Raw genomic sequence first — 17,416 nt, 5'->3', positions numbered from 1 at the left:
AATCTTCACCTCAGCTGACATTCATGTGTGTGACCTGTTAACTTGGCTTAGTGATGAGAGTGACAGAGCAGGGAGGTAAATGTGTCCCCAACACTGACTAACACTGAGGTTGTAGTAGTCGTAGTAGAACTACTGTTGTAGTATCAGCCAACGTCATAGATTTTTCTAAAGCTGCAAAAACAATCATTTTCGTTATAGATCAATATGTCAATTGCTTTCTCAAATAATCAAATTATCATTTGGTCAATAAAATGTCAGAAAAAAACTTATCAGAGGTTTGTTTTGTCCAACCAAGAATCCAACACCCATGTTTATCAAGATTAATATCATATTACTACCAAGAAAAGAAGAAATAACACTTAATTAACATATCAAAACTGTTGCTGATTCTGTTGCGACTAATGAATTCATCGACTGATCATGTCAGCTCCAGCTTTTATCCTTGACTGTACATGCTATTTACCAACTCAAAAATGTTGGTTTGGTATTAAGTTACTCTAAAATACAATTAAGGAAAAAAATAAAGGTACAGTTTGTATATCACATGATTTGATATGTTAATGTTACGTTATTTAAATTCAAATTATGACACCATCCAGAGCATCGTCATCTTTACCAAAAACAAATAAACAAGAAAGGTTCCTGTGAAGAGACGACAACATTGATCCCAACCTGTTCGCCTGCGTGGTGAAGACGCCGAGCACGGCCGGCCGGTGGTTGATCTGCAGCACGTTCGTCAGCGACTGCAGAACATCGAAGTAGAAGAAGGAGTCGCCCGGGACGGAGCAGTTCAGCCGGGCTTTGAGGAACGACGTCCAGTAACGTTCCAGCACCCTCGGTGAACCGCCATTGTCATTCTTACAAACACGTGCGACTCTGGAGAAAACCACCTGAGGGGACAGGAGGTGACAAATCATGTTCACCACAACAATCTCAGGCTGAGCCAACGTGGAATATTGAACATCAGGCAAAAATCTTGTAGGGACGTGTTTTGCACGGCAAGTAATGTTGTTGGGCTTCATTCCACTCAGAAAGTACAGACACAACAAACTACAAGCCTGATGAGTTGGTCTGAAACTAGTCCCTCACCTTGCCAAGACTGGTGTACTCCACTGCGATCTCGCTGAAGAAAAAGTACACATAGTTCCCGTACTCAATAGCGTGGAGGAAATGCGGCTCTGTGGGAGACAAGAAGAAAAGATATGTGACAAGCATGCTGGCAGTGATGCCTTATTTCCAACATGACATTGTGCATTGTGAGCAGCAGAGCTGGTAAACACAGATGCTCAATTTGGAAAATGGGTCCAAGAGAAATGCAGGGAGAGTGTGTTGTAAAATAGAAAATCTGAATATAAGGACAGGAGGATAAGGAGAAACACACTTACAACGCTGAGATAACATTCATTGTATTGAGATGGCAGAGCTGGTGCTGCATCAGTGCTGATAAAAACACCTTGATAAACAAGCTCAACTCAGAAATGCAGACGTTTATAAGGCTGGAGGTCAATAGCATTTATGGAATGAGAATACAGTGTCGAAAGTTATAAAAAAGTAAAGTTAGAAACGCCTGAAACCCAAAGATTCAGTTGAGATGTGTAATCAGCTTTTCTGGTGTAATGTCAGAAAACTGAAAATGAAATGTTGCATTGCTCTCGTTTGAAAAGCCACTTGCTCCAAATACTGGAGCTCCCTGTTCAGAAATATTAGTTGATGAGCTTAATGCATTAATATAATGTGCATAAAATTACAGCTGCAACGATTAATCGATCGACATAATGAATCAGCAACAATTCTGATAATCTGTTAATTGTCTTCTTTCAAGCAAAAATACCAAACGTGATGGTTCCAGAGCTGGAAGGCTTATTATTCTCAGCTGGAAGCAAAAGTCTCCACCAGGCTTCACAAGAATGAAAATAATTGGTAAAATAGATAATGAAAGTAATCAAGCCCTAAATAAAACTTTGACTGGGAGACACAGAGTCCCCTCGCCATCGCAGAGTTAAAGAGTGATGTTTCCTTCTCGAACAGATTAGTGTTGGCCGAGCGCAGACACCAGCTTGCAGAAAACAGAAACTAGACGTGAGCCAAGTTACTCATGGAATTAATGTTAATCACTTACAGCTGATATAATACGCGGCGGTGAACGCTGGTTAAAAATCAGAAGCCTGCTACCTATATGTCTCGTGCAAAAGGGCAAAGAGAGATTTGAAAAGAGGTCGGTTATCCTCGGAGCTCAGCGAGTCCCGGAGTTTTGCAGACTTGGAATTGGATCCAAAATGGAACCAGCTATCAGAACCCGACCCTAGTCTTTGAGATGTTGACATCAGAGAAATAAAGCCACCACGTGTCAACACCAACACACCTCATAGAGCCACAGCTGTATGTCATATGCTCACCTCGCAGCCATTTGGAGTCGTACTTGACTGTACGCAGAACAGGGCTACTTTCTCCCAGACTCCGGTAAATCACTGCATCGCTCGCCAAGAAGTCTGTCATGGTGGCCGAGTAGAAATCACCACCTGAGAAAAACAGGGGGGGGGGGGGGAAGTAATTGAGATGCACCGTCAAGTGTCTTTTTTAGGTCGCAGGTGACTTTTATCGCCCTTTAAAAAGAGGCAGAGGATAACAGATGTAGGAGAATGTGTCACTTTTAATGACACCCCATGTGAACTTTGCATAAATGTCAGTGGAAACCTGGCAGGATTGAGTGCAGGTCTGACTCCCCCCCCCTTCACTCTTCCCTGAACCTGACCCCCACATGTTCACAGCGTATCAGCTTCCTTCATCGCTGCGATTAGTAAAGAAAATCTAGCCATGAATCAGAATCCAGCAGATTCAGATTCCACCTGTGAGAACATTTTAAATTCAGTACAAATCATTTGTACATCACAGTTAACTACCCTGCAAATCATGCTGATGGATTTTTAGAAAGCCGATTTATTTGCCCTACTGTTCTGGGTAACCATTGGTTTCCATTAGTTTTTGGACAGTATGAAAATCAAAGTTACATTATCATTATGAGGTAATGTCAGACCTTTCAAATCAGTCTGCGTTTAAATCGCAGGATCACATAATAATAATGTAAAACTGACAAAAACGTATGCAGACAGCAGAAATGGGACTATACATCATTTCTATTTAATGAGATAAAACTTGGAAAGACTGGTGTGGTCTTTTATTAATCCCCCCCCCCCTTACAGAATTTAAAAAAAGACACTTTCGATTCAGTGGTGAAATTCAAGACTGCTGCATTTTCAAATTTGTCTCTCCTCACTAAGCTATTAAAATATATCAAATCATGCAGCATTTGAACTGATGCGCCACCTTAACAGCCTCTAAAGGCAGGTCAGCCTCCGTCAGGTACAGCCTCACCTGTTTAAATTCAACAATAAAAGTCCTGAACTACAACCACCGGGTCACTCTGCCTAACTCACCTGCAAAAAGGCCAACGTTGGACTGGCGGGACTCGAAGGGGCATCGGGCCTGTCCCACCACCTCCTCCCCTTCCTGCTCCAGCGTCGACATCTAGGTCAGGACACAGTACAAAAGGAATACTTTATAAGGCCATATACAGAACTGTAATAGAAAAATGGGACATAAAAAACAGGGTGATAAACACGGAAAAGCGTTAGTGTTTACTCTTGTAAACCCACGAGGTCGCCGCTGCGTCGACTGCAAAATCGATCCAACAGTCTTTAATGTAGCGAGAATCGAGGCTGAATGCAAGGGACGCGTACCAAATCAATCTGCGATTATGAAAGGCAACACATGCATCATAAAGACATAAAGTTTTATTTGATGAATTGTATGTGGGTCGCGTTCATAACAGATGTGTGTGAAGTTTGAAGTCCTGCAGTCACGAGCGGAGAGGACTGTTTATCTCTCAGCCGCAGATATTCAGCTGCTATTTTCTGTGCTGCTGTTAACAAGATTGTAAACCTGAGGTAGGACAAGCGCAACCCAGCGACGTGTGTGTGTGTGTGTGTGTGTGTGTGTGTGTGTGTGTGTAGTGGAGGCTGAATGCATGCAGAGCGGATTCAACACCCTCTGTAGCAACAAGGTGACAGCCGCACGCACGACATTAACACATGGCTGGTTTATATGATGCTGTTTCTGTGCATGTGACTGCTGCTCTATTGTTATTATTCTGTGAACAAACTCAAACTGCAAACTGGGAATACAAAGACCAAACATGTGGAGTAGACACAATAATGGGAACACTTATACAACCATGATGGCTATCGCGGTAAATTAAAGGCTGGACGAACTCAAATAAGGATTATATATATTGTTATCTTTCTTTATATTGGGCATCATTTTGTTTGTTTATTGTCACACATCACTGTGTTTATGTTGTGATGGCCTGCCAAGAGACTTCAGATGTAAATTAGCCTGAAGCTAACTGTTCAATAGAGCTACCGGCAGTTCATAAGTTTACGCCAGTTTCTGTGTAAAAACCTTCAGAGGGATTTTACAATTTGCACAACAGCAGCACAGAAGTCGAGATGTCACAACGAAGATTTGGAAAACTGCTGCATATAAGGGGCTGATAGCTTGTTACAGTCATTGGGCTTTATTGAAGAGATTATTAATTGATACATCATGAAAATGTCAGATGAAGATTTATTATTTTTATTTCCGCCTCAGGCGAGAGGGTAGCGGGTTCATGGCTGTGACAATACAGTCATCCAGTGGAGGGGAAAATAAGCGACCCAAAACTTTGTAATAGAACTTCGCCTTTTTTTAAACTCTGCATAAATGCCCCCAGACATCTGCACAAAACACACTTCAGATTCTTAAAAGGGGTTTGTGTTTACACCTCTGAACCTGATGCAATCCCACACAACCGCTCTGCCCTAAATATCTCTTCTGTGAAGCTTCATGTGTTCATTTATTGAGTCTCCACTTTGTGTTGCATTATTTTGCAGAGGTGCTGCATTTATTGGATCTCCGACCTGTACAGCATCATAGTTGCACTTTGGTTGGATTTGGTGAAAAGTGCTTTTCACAAAGACCTGAATAAAAACACACCGGTGGAGTTCAGAAAGTGGCAAAGTTTTCCAGCTGGCTTTTACAACAGGAAGCAGACACATGAGGAGAAGCAAGAAAGAAACATGACCAAGAGAACACATGACAGCAGGAGACTCACTCACAGGGTCTTACATGTGCATTTTATGATCAATGGGACATCAATTTTGACATGGTAGTCATGTGTGGCTGTTTTCTTTGACAAATGCCTACAAAAGGGAAAGAACAAATATTTGCAAGGGGCTTATTGTATTCTGCAACCAACCCTATTTACCTGCGTATTTCTCCAAAATAAACTCCAGCTTGGACCCAGGAGAGTTACCAAAACAAGTCATAAAGACATCAATAAAAATGTATTAAAGTGATAAATGAGGAAAAAAAGACGTATCAGCAGGACTGTGGTCACAGAAACAGAGATAACCGTGGTAGAAGTACCATTCAGTCTCTGATCAGTAATGAGAAGACTTTTCAAATGAAATGAAATTCTGTTTTAAACCTGATTTGAAATCAACAGTATTGACCAGGCGTCTCTCCTGCGGAGTGACACGATTTGAAATGAAACAGCAGCTTGTTAATCACAAGAAACAGACTTCAGAAGTGGGAGAGAAGTCAGGATTCAACAAAGCAGGATCGTTACCCCAGTGGGCAGATGAAGACAGATGGATTTGACGCTTTAAAGGTTTTGTTGTATCACAAACGCATGTTGAAGACAGCCTCTCTGTTGTCTACAGACCAGCTGTCTCAGCAGTCTGGTCAGTGAAGCTGCATGTTCATAGCTGGGCATCCATTCGTCTTTGACCAACACACACACACACACACACCCACCCACCCCCACCCCCACACACACACACACACACACACTCACACACACAATCCCCGCTTGTCCTCCACAGATTCTTCGTGGAGTCCCAGAGACAGATTCCTTGATATGATTTACACTTCCTCCCTCTCTCCCCAGCTGTCTGGATAGTCATCTCTTGTACTTTTTTTCCAGACTTGGGGAAAAGACGAGAGGGGGGGGGGGGCAGCTGGGGGGTTTGCAGAGAGAAAGAATCTGAAGATGTGTTTTGTGTAAATCAGCCGCTCTTTACTAAAGGGAGTCTGTGGCAGGGAGACATTTTACATCAATCTCACTCCTGTGTATTAACCTTTGGACACACTCTGTAGCTGCGAGATGAGACTCTGCAGGTCCTTTACGACATCACGAGACATGATTTGATCCTGGAAAGTATTTAGGTGTAGGTTCATGAGCCCCCAGACTAGACTGGGCAATAATTCAATATTATCAAATCAATTTTGGTTTAATTGAGCATATACGCTAAAACCCCTCCCCCAAACAGCGACTGCCCAATAACATCTTAGCAGCGTAACTCTCAAGTCTGTCAAGTATCCCCGTATAGAGAGCCAACAAAATGACACAACATCTATACTATCGCCTCTTCTTTGTTGGGCTATCCACAGTGGGAACAGCGTGCTCGTTAATCCCTTTTCACTATGCAACCCTTTAAATGATTCTTTATAAGAAACAACAGACAGGTTCACAGGTCAGCGCACTCGAAAAAAACCTAGCGAAACGTAGAGTCTTGAGTTGTTCATCTCCCCGTTGGATTTCAGCCCCCCCCCCACACACACACTGTTAGATTTACAGTCTGTGCTGTAGGGCTTGTACTCCCTCCTCCTCTAATGGCCTGCTGTGAATCACAGTCCAAACCTGTGATGTCACCTCTGAGGCTCCACCACAATGTCATGTTGGGTTTTATTCAACAGGCCTCAAACTGGAGGAGCTTTACTTTCGCATTGTCTTTAAACAAATGGCATCTGTTTCTAGAGTATAGTGTTTTCACTTATCCCGAAGCTCTCTGCTCTGTTATTTGTCACTGAAGCGATGGAAGATCCATAGAGACGAGGTGCAGCCGAGACCCTCGACAACTGACCCTGCTCTCTTTTTCCCGCTCGTCTTCCCACTCCTCACTTTCTTCCTCTCATCTCACCTCCTCCCTCAGCTGTGTTGTTTCAGAGGTGGGAAGGAAGCTGTTGTATTATTGCCATCATGAGCATATCGTGTGTTCTGTCAATAGACGGCTCCGTGCGTCTTGTTGAGCCAACAAATTATTCCAACAACATTAAGCGTTTGAAGTCACCTGGCCAAGTGAAAAAACGCAACTATGGCAACAATGACAGTGAAGAGATCTGCTGCTGATATCTGACTGTTTTGATGGCTGCTTACTGTTTAGTCCACATCTGATGGCAGAGCACGATATATATGTCGACAAGTATGTGACTGTTAGTTTCAACTCGTGACCACTGTTCCTCTTTGCCAGCGTAGCAACGTCTGCGTTTTGCAAATGTTGTGATGATTGTTGAGACCTACATTTAATCATTTTCCAGTTATTTCCACATATGCGCCTGCGGTTTGAGCTCTCAGCAGTTTGTTATATCGTCAGACTGCCAGACTTCTTTTATAGCTGATAAATGCTGCATTCAACCTGGTATGACCCGTCTTCATAGCAGCGTTTGTGTAGGTGTCCTTTTCCAAGTGGTAACAGTATTTTACCTATTGTTCGGGCTCTAGTTGTTTATCAGTGTATTGCTCTTACTGGTAGATGTGCACAACCTCACAGTGTTTTATATCTGACGTTAACTTTTCTTTTATTTATCTGATCTATTTGACTTGTTTTTATTTATAGCTATGTATAATAATTAATTCAAACACAAATATTAATAATTATATCAGATGTTTGTTATTCTCAAATAACAATATTGACCTTAAAGTTCCTTTATCACTCAGGCTCTGCTGTCTAGCGCCCTGTAGGTTGCATGTCTTGCAATGTGTGTAAAACTGTGGCTTCATGCAGGATTTTGCCGTTTTCACTGATGTATAACACATCTGCTGCGTGTGAGCCTCCGTGACCAGTGTTCATGTGTGTGTTTATGACATGATATCCCTGACAATGACACTTTCTCAAAAAGCCAGCGGTGCGCTAATGTGATGCCAGTTTAGTTGGCAGATTGTCATTCACATTAGCAACTTAAATAACAGGATACGACTAAAACAGCTTACAAGCACAGAAGCAAACACATGTCATTAACAGCTGTAATATGATCCCTCGAGGCGAGGAGGCAGCACACAGCAGCACGCTATCTCACCTTATAGTTACGGCAGGTGGGGTTGAAGGCATTAGTGCCGCAGGCGAAAAGCGTCTCGTCATTGCGCGGCACCAGCACTTTGATATAGTTGTAACATTCGTCCTGTCAGGAGGAAAACAGCTTGATGTTATTGTACATTCGGGACCAGGTCCATGTCGGCTCCTGGCACGCCAACGCCAGAGTGAAAGCAGGACTTGCAGCAGGTAGACATTTTACAGCATTTTACTGGCTGACACACATACACACAACCTTCTCTCTGTTTTACAGTCATTATCGTAATCCCCAGGCTGATTCTTGTGGTTTCATTGTTGCTCTGGGGAGAAAATGCTATGCTGAAAGTCCCAGTCTGCCTCCTGATGGATGGGCTGCTGATCCTGATAAGCTACCTGCACACCTTTGCATATTACAAAACTTCACTGTGCTGGAAACGAAGGCAAAGCAAAGGAGCGAAAGGAGTGAGAAATAAAACCGCAAGCAAAAACAGAGAGGGAGGAAGATGTGTGTGCGACTGGAAGATAATACTCACGCTGTTTTTCCCTCTCACAGTGCACTTCTCCACATCCTTCGTCTTCCAAGTCAGCTTCTGAAAAAAAATGAACAGACAGCCAACTGTCAGCTCAAAGACAAGCTGTTTCTCACCATCCCAGCTTTTGTTGCTCCCAATCGTTCAAGTGCTATTACGAGACAGCTGTGATGAAAATCTCATTAACTTCAATAAACTGTCGCGAAGAAAAACAAACACAAATATCGGGAATGCCTGCGGCGGCGTACGCGGCGTGTCGATGGGCAGCGAAACATTGTGTTTGCTCAGTGATAAAAATCACTCTGCAGGATAACTCTGGATCTGAGGACACACACGAGGGAATCTGCAAAGGACGTTTGCATCACTTCACTGTCCATATGAGCAGCAGCCAATTAGCTCCAATTAACCTGCTGGCCGAAAGCCCTGCCCTTAGTCTTCACACACACCTCCTGTATCAGTGCTAGTCGTCCAGTGGGCTGCTGTAGAAAAAGATCCATCAACTTGTTAACAAGCTCTGCCAGTTGAAGGTTTAATGTGCTCCCTTCCACAGTCGGATAATTTACGGACCAGAATTTTCTCAGAGCTCATAAATACCACTGAGGATGCTGGTGGTTGTGTACACTTCAGTTTCAGTTCCAAGTCATTCAGAAGATTCTTTTGCCAACAGCTCCTCGCAGTATTTGAGCAGCTTGACGTCTCACTCGGTGACATATCAGCACTTGGGCATTATGGGATGGACTCTCCAAGCAGCAGCAGGGCAGCATGACTGGGATCTGCTCTCGAGTCGGAGCTTAAGGCCACTCCTCTGATGCTTCAGACGAGGGTTCAATGCCAATAGTGACTCCAACAGGTCTCGGTTTTCAGCCACTTTTGAATGTTGGCTCACCTGTACACTTTTCTTCAGATGGCCCACCTTTGTTCTCTCACAAGCACTATAATTATTTTAAATGTATAATAGGTAATTATCCTCAAACCTTTACACATATGCATATTTTTAATTACTTCCTCGAGTCTGTAGTTTTGCTAACGCTAGCTGTAAGACCAAGGGGATTCCAAATGTTTTGATGTGAATACATGATATTTTATTGCTCAACGTGCCTCCTCTGTATGAAAAAAAAGACGAAAATATCATGCATCAAGGATGGTCCAAGTCCTATGCCTTAGATTGCTGTTTAGGTCTTATATTCGACTCAAGGTGTTCTCAACTACAACCTCACAATAAGTCACCCTGTGGTATAATCAATTTTGATGCCATATTGGAGCAGAGGGGTCACTCCGCTTGGACCGTAAGTCCCTGAAACACAATTTGTCCCACAGGCCATCTTATTCTCCTGTTCTCAGGGCTGATTTTCCATTTTGTCAGATAGCTTTCAGTCCAGCAGTCAAATCAGAAACTACTCCGAACAGATGAATGCAATATAACTGGCAGGAAAACAGGGAAACACTTTAATGGTGGAGGACTTCCTGGTTTACACCTTCGAACTAAACCAACATTGTTTCATTTCCACTGTGCACTTTATGATGGATGCATTAAGGGATATGGCTGGTGTTATTCTATATTTTTCTAATTGTTATCAACAAATTCCTTGAAAAGGCCAAAACCAACATTGCCTTAATCATTCTCTCAATATTTTCTGACTTCCCAATTGTTCCTGTAGCACTTAGCCCCAAGCCTATTGGTTCTTTCTGCAGACATACCTCTTTGGTAATAGGTCTTAAATATGTAGTTTCATTTTTTAAAAAGGCTCAGTAATTTCCTAAAACACCTGGGCGCTGCAGTTTCTAATGAACGTTATTCAAAAAGGAGTAGATAGTGCATTTGTTGGGGACTATTTTCATTAATTCGTTTTTTACATCAGCAGGACAGTGTATGTGGTAATGAAGGAACCTGTCAACCACTGCAACAGTGGCAATACCTGTTAGTGGGATCAGTTCATTGTTTTTTAAGTGGACAAGAAAAATATAGAATGCTGCCAGCTTTATCCTTCAAGGACAGATGCCCTTAGCAATGCATGCTGTTGCACATCTTTCATCGGTTTCATTTTTGGTAAAACACAAGAAATTCTAGCCACAAAATATTACAATCAATAAGCTCAGTCAGAACAGTGAGGACTAACGTATCAATCATTTTGTGAGCAGCATATGTGAGACTTCTCTTTAAAGCCAGCACTCTTCCCTACAGGTCCACGCGTGGAACATCTCGGGCACGACTTTGTGAAGATCTGACACGATTCAGGAGGAGTCAGCATTATGGAAATAGGCCCTGCCTTGTCCACGCTCAATTTGGTTTACTAATAATTACTTATGGCCACCCAGGCCCGGGGAGATCAGTGAAGGGGAGAATGTGAATGAGCACCCAACGTGAAAAATGAAGAGCTAGTATAAAAATGAGCCAGAGTGAAGGAATGGATCTGTAATGAAGAGGACGCGCCATTTTCTGGTGATATGAGTCAGTCAGACTAACGACTGAGCTCAGATGGATACGAGGAATAGGAGCGAGAGTGGGTCATTTTCCACTCAGTTCCTGCTGTCACACTGGAGGCGGGAGACGTTTGAGTGAACGGCTAAAAAATGTATCATACAAAAAACATTCAATATTTATGTTCTCATATAACATAACTGAAGAAAGATGGACTAACACTGTAGCGCTCAGAAGTTCCCATTTTTTTGTGCCACAGTCTACACCCAAATCAATAGTTTAGATCTCCTTGACATGGAGCGGTGGCCTTATCAGAATGAATATCCGGGTTTAGGGCTAATCTAAATACAAGCAAACAAAAGTCCAGGCCTAGGAGGGCTTTTATTTAAGTGCAATCATGTTTGACAAATGGGATTCAGATAGGAGGGAGCACAGCACTTCAAAAGCCAGAAGAGCCCCGCTCCACTTGTCTTGGATATATGTCTGAAGAGAGATTGCTTAATACTTGAGTGAAAAGGCAGGCAAAGGGTAGCAAGGAAAACAATGAGATACAAACATTACAAGGAGTTTTTTTTTCTGGAAAAACAGAGTGTGGCTCAGAAAAACAAGAACAGAAAAGCTGTCTAAAGTCTAAGGAGCACTGCCTTGCATTAAACTCCTTCTTTAGAACAGGTATAGGTCTATATGTCATCCAAAATATCACTATTGACAAGCAGCCTTCATGTGAAAGATTTTCTTTACTCTTATCGTTCATTTAATGGCCACAGAATCCTACAACCAATTTTATTTTATTTCATTAACGGCAGAAAAATGTCAAGTCATTCAAAATCTCTACTGGTAATTGAATTGGATATTTAAACTGAAGGATCAAGACGTATCAAACAGTCCCCGAATGTCAGAGCCAAGAATCCATCTTGGATTTGAGTTTTTGCATTGAGGAGAAGGTCAGGTTTAGAAAGCAGGTGGCATGTACGAGCTACACATTAAACACAGTATATACGTGGATATCGAGGTTATATGTTGGACCCAAACATTAAACACAGAGGTGACTGAGAATGGCAACAGTGAAGACCAGAACACTGTCAGTCACGACTGTGGACGGACTTTCCTACCTGCTGAGGGATTATCTGCTCAGATGAAGCGGCAAGATTGATGGCAAACACGTGGTCCCTGCAAGAGATAGAGAGTCAAGACACCATTAGTGGGACCATCTCCACATGCTTTTTGTCAGCCTTGACGCTTTTTGAATGCAAAGCTCCATAAGCCTTTGATCCAACCATTTCACCAAAACCGGCTTTTTCACCAGAAAGGGTTGATCAAAGCTGTTCGACAACAGGAGGGAGGAAGGTGGATTAAGACTTCAGAACCTCACAAAAGTTTTCCAACACCAAAAGTTTCCCAACTATCGCCACAACTCATATGAATCACTTTGTGAAGTGAGGCATGCACTTTGTTGTATGCAGCTGTGGAAAACATTAAGTCCATTTAGGTACATTAAGAATCTCCATACCTTTTGGACGGGGCTCTTGGCAGCGAGAGCACTGCAGTTTGAGACAGAGCCAAATACTGGAGCAGAATTTATTTTGCACAATGAAAACAGGCAGAGGAGGTGCAACCTTGTAGTTTTGAGATAATTAACCTTCGACATCTTGATCGAGAGGGGAGCAACGTGCAATTAGGCTGAAAGATGAACTAGAAAAACTAGAAAATGCAGTTTGGTGTGGAGTTGCTTCCTGGGATAGCTTACACTGTAACAACAAGTTTGGGTACATTGAAGGTTGACCATTGCTCACAACAGTATTAGAGTTTGTTGTTGAGCCCTGGAAGTGCTAAAACTCTCTCTGCCTTCAAGGCCCTATCACTAATACGAAGGTTTCTCAGTAAAATATCCACTAATTTCTCATGTTTTTATCACATTCTACTTGTTGTTATTCTTCTTACTGCTTGACTGCTGATGAAGCTTATAAGAACTCAATGGATAAAGTTGTGGGTGCTGGTAACTCATGATAATAATCTTTTGCATTAATGGATTGAATAACTAAGAAAGAAATGAGTATACAAATGTTTGTAATATTGACAGCTAAAATAATTGCGTAGGTACATGAAGAGTTTCTCTGAAATCCCAGTCAGATTTTCACCCTCAGTAAAGACTGAAACAGAGCTACATCAAATCCTTTGAAACGTTGAACTAGCAGGTGAGCAGTGCTGACTGACCGGGCAGCGATGTAGAGCATGTGGTTGATCCTCAGCATCCTCTGGAAGTCCAGGCCCAGGCGGACGGTGTCATTGTCCGACATGAGTCCCTGGAAGCTGGGGTAGAGGTAGGAGGCTGCGGGGGTAAAGAGACGAAGAGGGAAAAAGAAAATGATCCAATGATATCAAAAGATACCAGCTTACCTTCTCGGCAAACACAAACACATTATTTCACTTTGAGGTCTTAACTTAATGACAAATAATAAAAATATGAGCGAACTGTTTACAGCGCAGGCCAGCTCTCTTTGTTTGTCAGTTTCACGTTTGTAAAGAGACAGTAGGAAAACAAAGGCTCAACATTTATCCACACAAATCAGCAGCTTAAAAAAAACAAAATTACACCTTTGCAGTTTAAGAAACACTAAACCAAGATTACAATTTGGCCTATTGTGTTGAAAACTACACTGAACATACACTGTATGCTAATGTGCACTTGTGGAGGTGGATGAGCAGAGGGAAAAAAAAGCATCCAAAGTTGCAAATTAGCTGGTTGTGTCAGAGAAGTCAGTCTGATTTACATAAATGGCTCCTGGTAAACATATCTGAACACATCTGGGGGCCGTGCCAAGTGAAGACAAGGAAACAAATCAAAACCATCTCAATGGAAAACCTGTCCGTCTGATTAACCCAAATTTAGATAGCACTCGTCTGTCTCTGAGGTCAATAAGTTCAGCTTATTGTTGTCGTGAATTCGTTAAAAAAGTTTGTGACCAAACCGCCCTGAAAACCTCGATCACAAATGATATCTGGTGGTTAAAAAAGACAAAACATGACTGCAGGCAGTATACATTAAGTACACGATTCAGAGGAAAGATGTGTGTGCAGCAAAAAAAAACGGAGATACGATGAACTGAGGGATGTGGTTTGAAGAGAAGACAGTGATATAATATGAACCTACGTTGCACCGTGGCTCATTTTAATTTTTAATTCTTCATCCTCTGCATTTTAATTCCATCTTGCCCTTTTCTACTCAAACAGTCTAACTCTCTGGAGGGAGATATTAATTTAAACAAAGGGAGATGTTGTCCACTACTTAAATAACAGAATGACAGCCAGTCAGTAGATGGACATGCCTTGCAAACGTTCGATTAAAAAAGAAAAAAAGAAAAAAAGGATGCTCCAGGCAGAAATAAAATTGGCCAGCTCAATACTGACACCAGGCTGTCTTTCACATCACAGAGACTTCCCCTGCTGTTTCCTTATTTATTTATTTTTACCAAGCAGCGATTCAGCTCAAGGCCATGGTGCTCTGGATCAGTAAAGTACTGTATTAAGTGCCCTCCAGCCTCCCATCTGACCTGGTCTGCTGTTGAATTAGCAATCCCCGCTAGAAATACACCACAATCTGAAATTAGTCTCTCTACAGGGAGCTGTTCGTTTCCCTAACCACTGGTCTTGAATCGACTGTTTAAAGATTTAAACGCGTAATGTCTGGCTGAGCAGTGGACCTTGCTGTGCTGTCTAGTGAAGAGACTCCCAGCGGCTCGACGGCCTGCCCCGCTATCCTCCCCCTGGCAAATCAGGATTTCTAATTACTCTTCAGCACTTTCAAATCCTCTAAAGTTTGGGGGGGGGGGGGGGGGGGGGCAGCTGGGACACTGCTCAGGGCAAAATCCAAGAGCAGGTGAAGGCGCCCAGAGTTATTTAAGACAACTGCCTCCGGAAGAACATGTACGCTGCTGGCCAAAGACTGAATCAAGCCAGAATCCTACATCCGGAGGTTGCATTCAGACATTGGCACTGCATTAAAAGTTGAGGCTCTTCATTCATCTCATTGAGACCACTGCGTTGGCACAAGGTGCAACCTGAATCCGGCCAGAAAGTTTAACCGAGCTCCTCATTTGCAACAACGCTTTGCAATTATTAGTTATTATTAGCTCAACCCATCGTCGTTCGGGGATGGGGGGAAAAAAACACTCTGGCTTGTTTGTTTTTCTTTAAACCAATCACAATTGGGTGGTGCTGAGCCCAGGAGGCAGCTTTTTATCAAGAGAATTATCAGAAGATTCATCGCAGCATTCGTTGCAGGCCTTAATAAACAGCACTTTGTTGGCCAATAATCTATCTTGCCAGACAGAGAAGAGATGACATGACTGCCATCTTGGTAACTTTCCAGACTTGTGCATCCTTTTCTCATAGTATTTTAAACCACTGTATTGCGCTCTGGCATCTCATGAGCGGTAGATGAGATGGACCATCGTGTGTTAAAGTGTGTGTCTCTGCCCACGTTCCAAAAGAAGTAGTGACTCAGGTATAATTTCATAGACTTCAGTCTGATGAAGTACTACAATTCATAATGGACGTCTCACAGAGTTGTGAGGGACCTTGTGTCACACTGTCACCTGCTGGAACCAGAGGTAACAAATTGCTCTCATTACACCTGGGACGGAGCTCCACATATAGCACTATTAGCGCAGCTATTTCTGCTAATGGTTGCGTTACTCTCTTCCAGATAGATCAATTACAGTGTGTGGGCCATGGTCTCAGCCACCTCTTAAATCAATTATGGGCCATTACATTTAGTAGCCAGGACCTTTTCCGTGGATCTCCCCAGTGATTGGGTGCCATTGATGGGTCCCCAGGGTGGTCCGATGAAGCAGTGTCTTGAGAGTGTCATAGATGTCTAAGATCGTCCTCAGTGAAAATCTTATCTTAACTGCTGGTGCTGAGGTTTTACTTTCTTAAGCAGCAGTCACAGGAGGACTGGACGATAGCTCAATATTAGTCTTCATGGTAATTTTAATTGCATTGTGATTGTTGTGTTATTGTTATGCAAAATGATTTTGTCAAAATTAAAACCAGAATTTGTTAGACATTTTAGTTTTTAAATGTTGTTTTGTATGTGATTTAATTTGGTCTATATCAATATGTGAGGTCTTTTACACACCTGTAGTTTGGCCTAGTTGGTGTGAACCGAAGGGAAAAAATGATCCATTGATGCCCTTTTAGTTCTGGTCTGTGTTGTGTTCACACAGAGTCATCACAAACTAAACAACAGGTGCAAATAGAAAGTCATATGGACGGACAGCTAACGCATTGATTTGGTGACTGTCATTGTGCATCATCAGGGCTACACTGACCTGCAGAGGAAAATCAAACTCTGGTGACGGTCCGGTCCGCTCCAGATACTTATGGTGTAACGAAAAGTGATGCAGATGTTGAAAGAGTCTCAGCTAGCATTAACATGTCAAAATCCTTCTTCTTGAAGCATAAAAACTTGCACATAAGGTTCATATCCAAGAACAGTTTAGGATTAGACCCTCGCTCCTTACAAAACCATATCTCAGCTTTGACTAAGAATGATGCCGGTGTTGCTTCCTGAGTTGAAATGGCCTTTTTTTCCACACCAAGCGAACAAAACAGAACTAAAGGAATGAATATGCCAGCAGCCAAATAAACCTCTGCAAATTTACTTGCAGCAAACATGCCCTTAAAACACATCCACCTCTCTAAGCAGTGTTCCCCAGTGATGAGATATAATACCTTAGTGACCCTCGGTTTACTTTTACATCTACTCCTGCAACAAGGATCACCATGGCAACACAACAGATTTTGAACTTACATTCTCTGCCCACAATGCTGATTGGTTCCAGGTCTTGGGGGAACGGCGTGGCTGCTGAGGACAGCTGAGGTAAGAAGGTGGCTAATGTGAGAGCCAGGACGGCTGGCAGGACGGGTCGAGGCGAGCCGGGCATCAGCCTCATTTTGGCAGAAGATGAGACCTCACCAGAAACACATGGCCCACAGCAGATTCACCTCCCACCTAGAATGAAACAAGGTTATCAGGGTTAGGACGGTTAGCATATCTGAGCCACCTCTGTGCTTTAACAATCACACAGTGAATACATACTGCTGGAGCCAATACTAGAAGTTGGAGTATATTACAGAACTCCTAACCCTTACATTGCATTGGGTCAGTATATCAAGATACTTCTACATCACGGTAAAGATTAAACTGCGTGATTGAACAATGACAGCAGCAATGCTTAAAGGTGGCAGCTAAGTTCTTATTAGCATGCAATGCCTTGTGTCAATGCGGCGATGTG

The 17,416-nt window shown here is 42.6% G+C and overlaps 1 protein-coding gene across 1 annotated transcript in view; it reads right to left on the bottom strand.

Annotated features, from left to right (window-relative positions):
- Positions 1-17,074, bottom strand: part of sema6cb (semaphorin 6Cb) — a 54,689-nt gene extending 37,615 nt beyond the window's left edge. The window contains exons 1-9 of the mRNA XM_070911332.1: positions 16,933-17,074; positions 13,332-13,446; positions 12,230-12,287; positions 8,702-8,758; positions 8,176-8,277; positions 3,435-3,525; positions 2,397-2,519; positions 1,090-1,178; positions 673-890 (exon numbers count right to left, since the gene is read on the bottom strand). Coding sequence (XP_070767433.1) covers positions 673-890; positions 1,090-1,178; positions 2,397-2,519; positions 3,435-3,525; positions 8,176-8,277; positions 8,702-8,758; positions 12,230-12,287; positions 13,332-13,446; positions 16,933-17,074 — 995 coding nt within the window. The remainder of the gene's footprint in view (positions 1-672; positions 891-1,089; positions 1,179-2,396; positions 2,520-3,434; positions 3,526-8,175; positions 8,278-8,701; positions 8,759-12,229; positions 12,288-13,331; positions 13,447-16,932) is intronic.
- Between the last annotated feature and the right edge of the window lie 342 nt (positions 17,075-17,416).

The sequence above is a fragment of the Enoplosus armatus genome, chromosome 9 (assembly GCF_043641665.1).
Source record: "Enoplosus armatus isolate fEnoArm2 chromosome 9, fEnoArm2.hap1, whole genome shotgun sequence".
Lineage (NCBI taxonomy): Eukaryota > Metazoa > Chordata > Actinopteri > Centrarchiformes > Enoplosidae > Enoplosus > Enoplosus armatus.
This window is presented reverse-complemented; position numbering and strand designations above follow the sequence as displayed.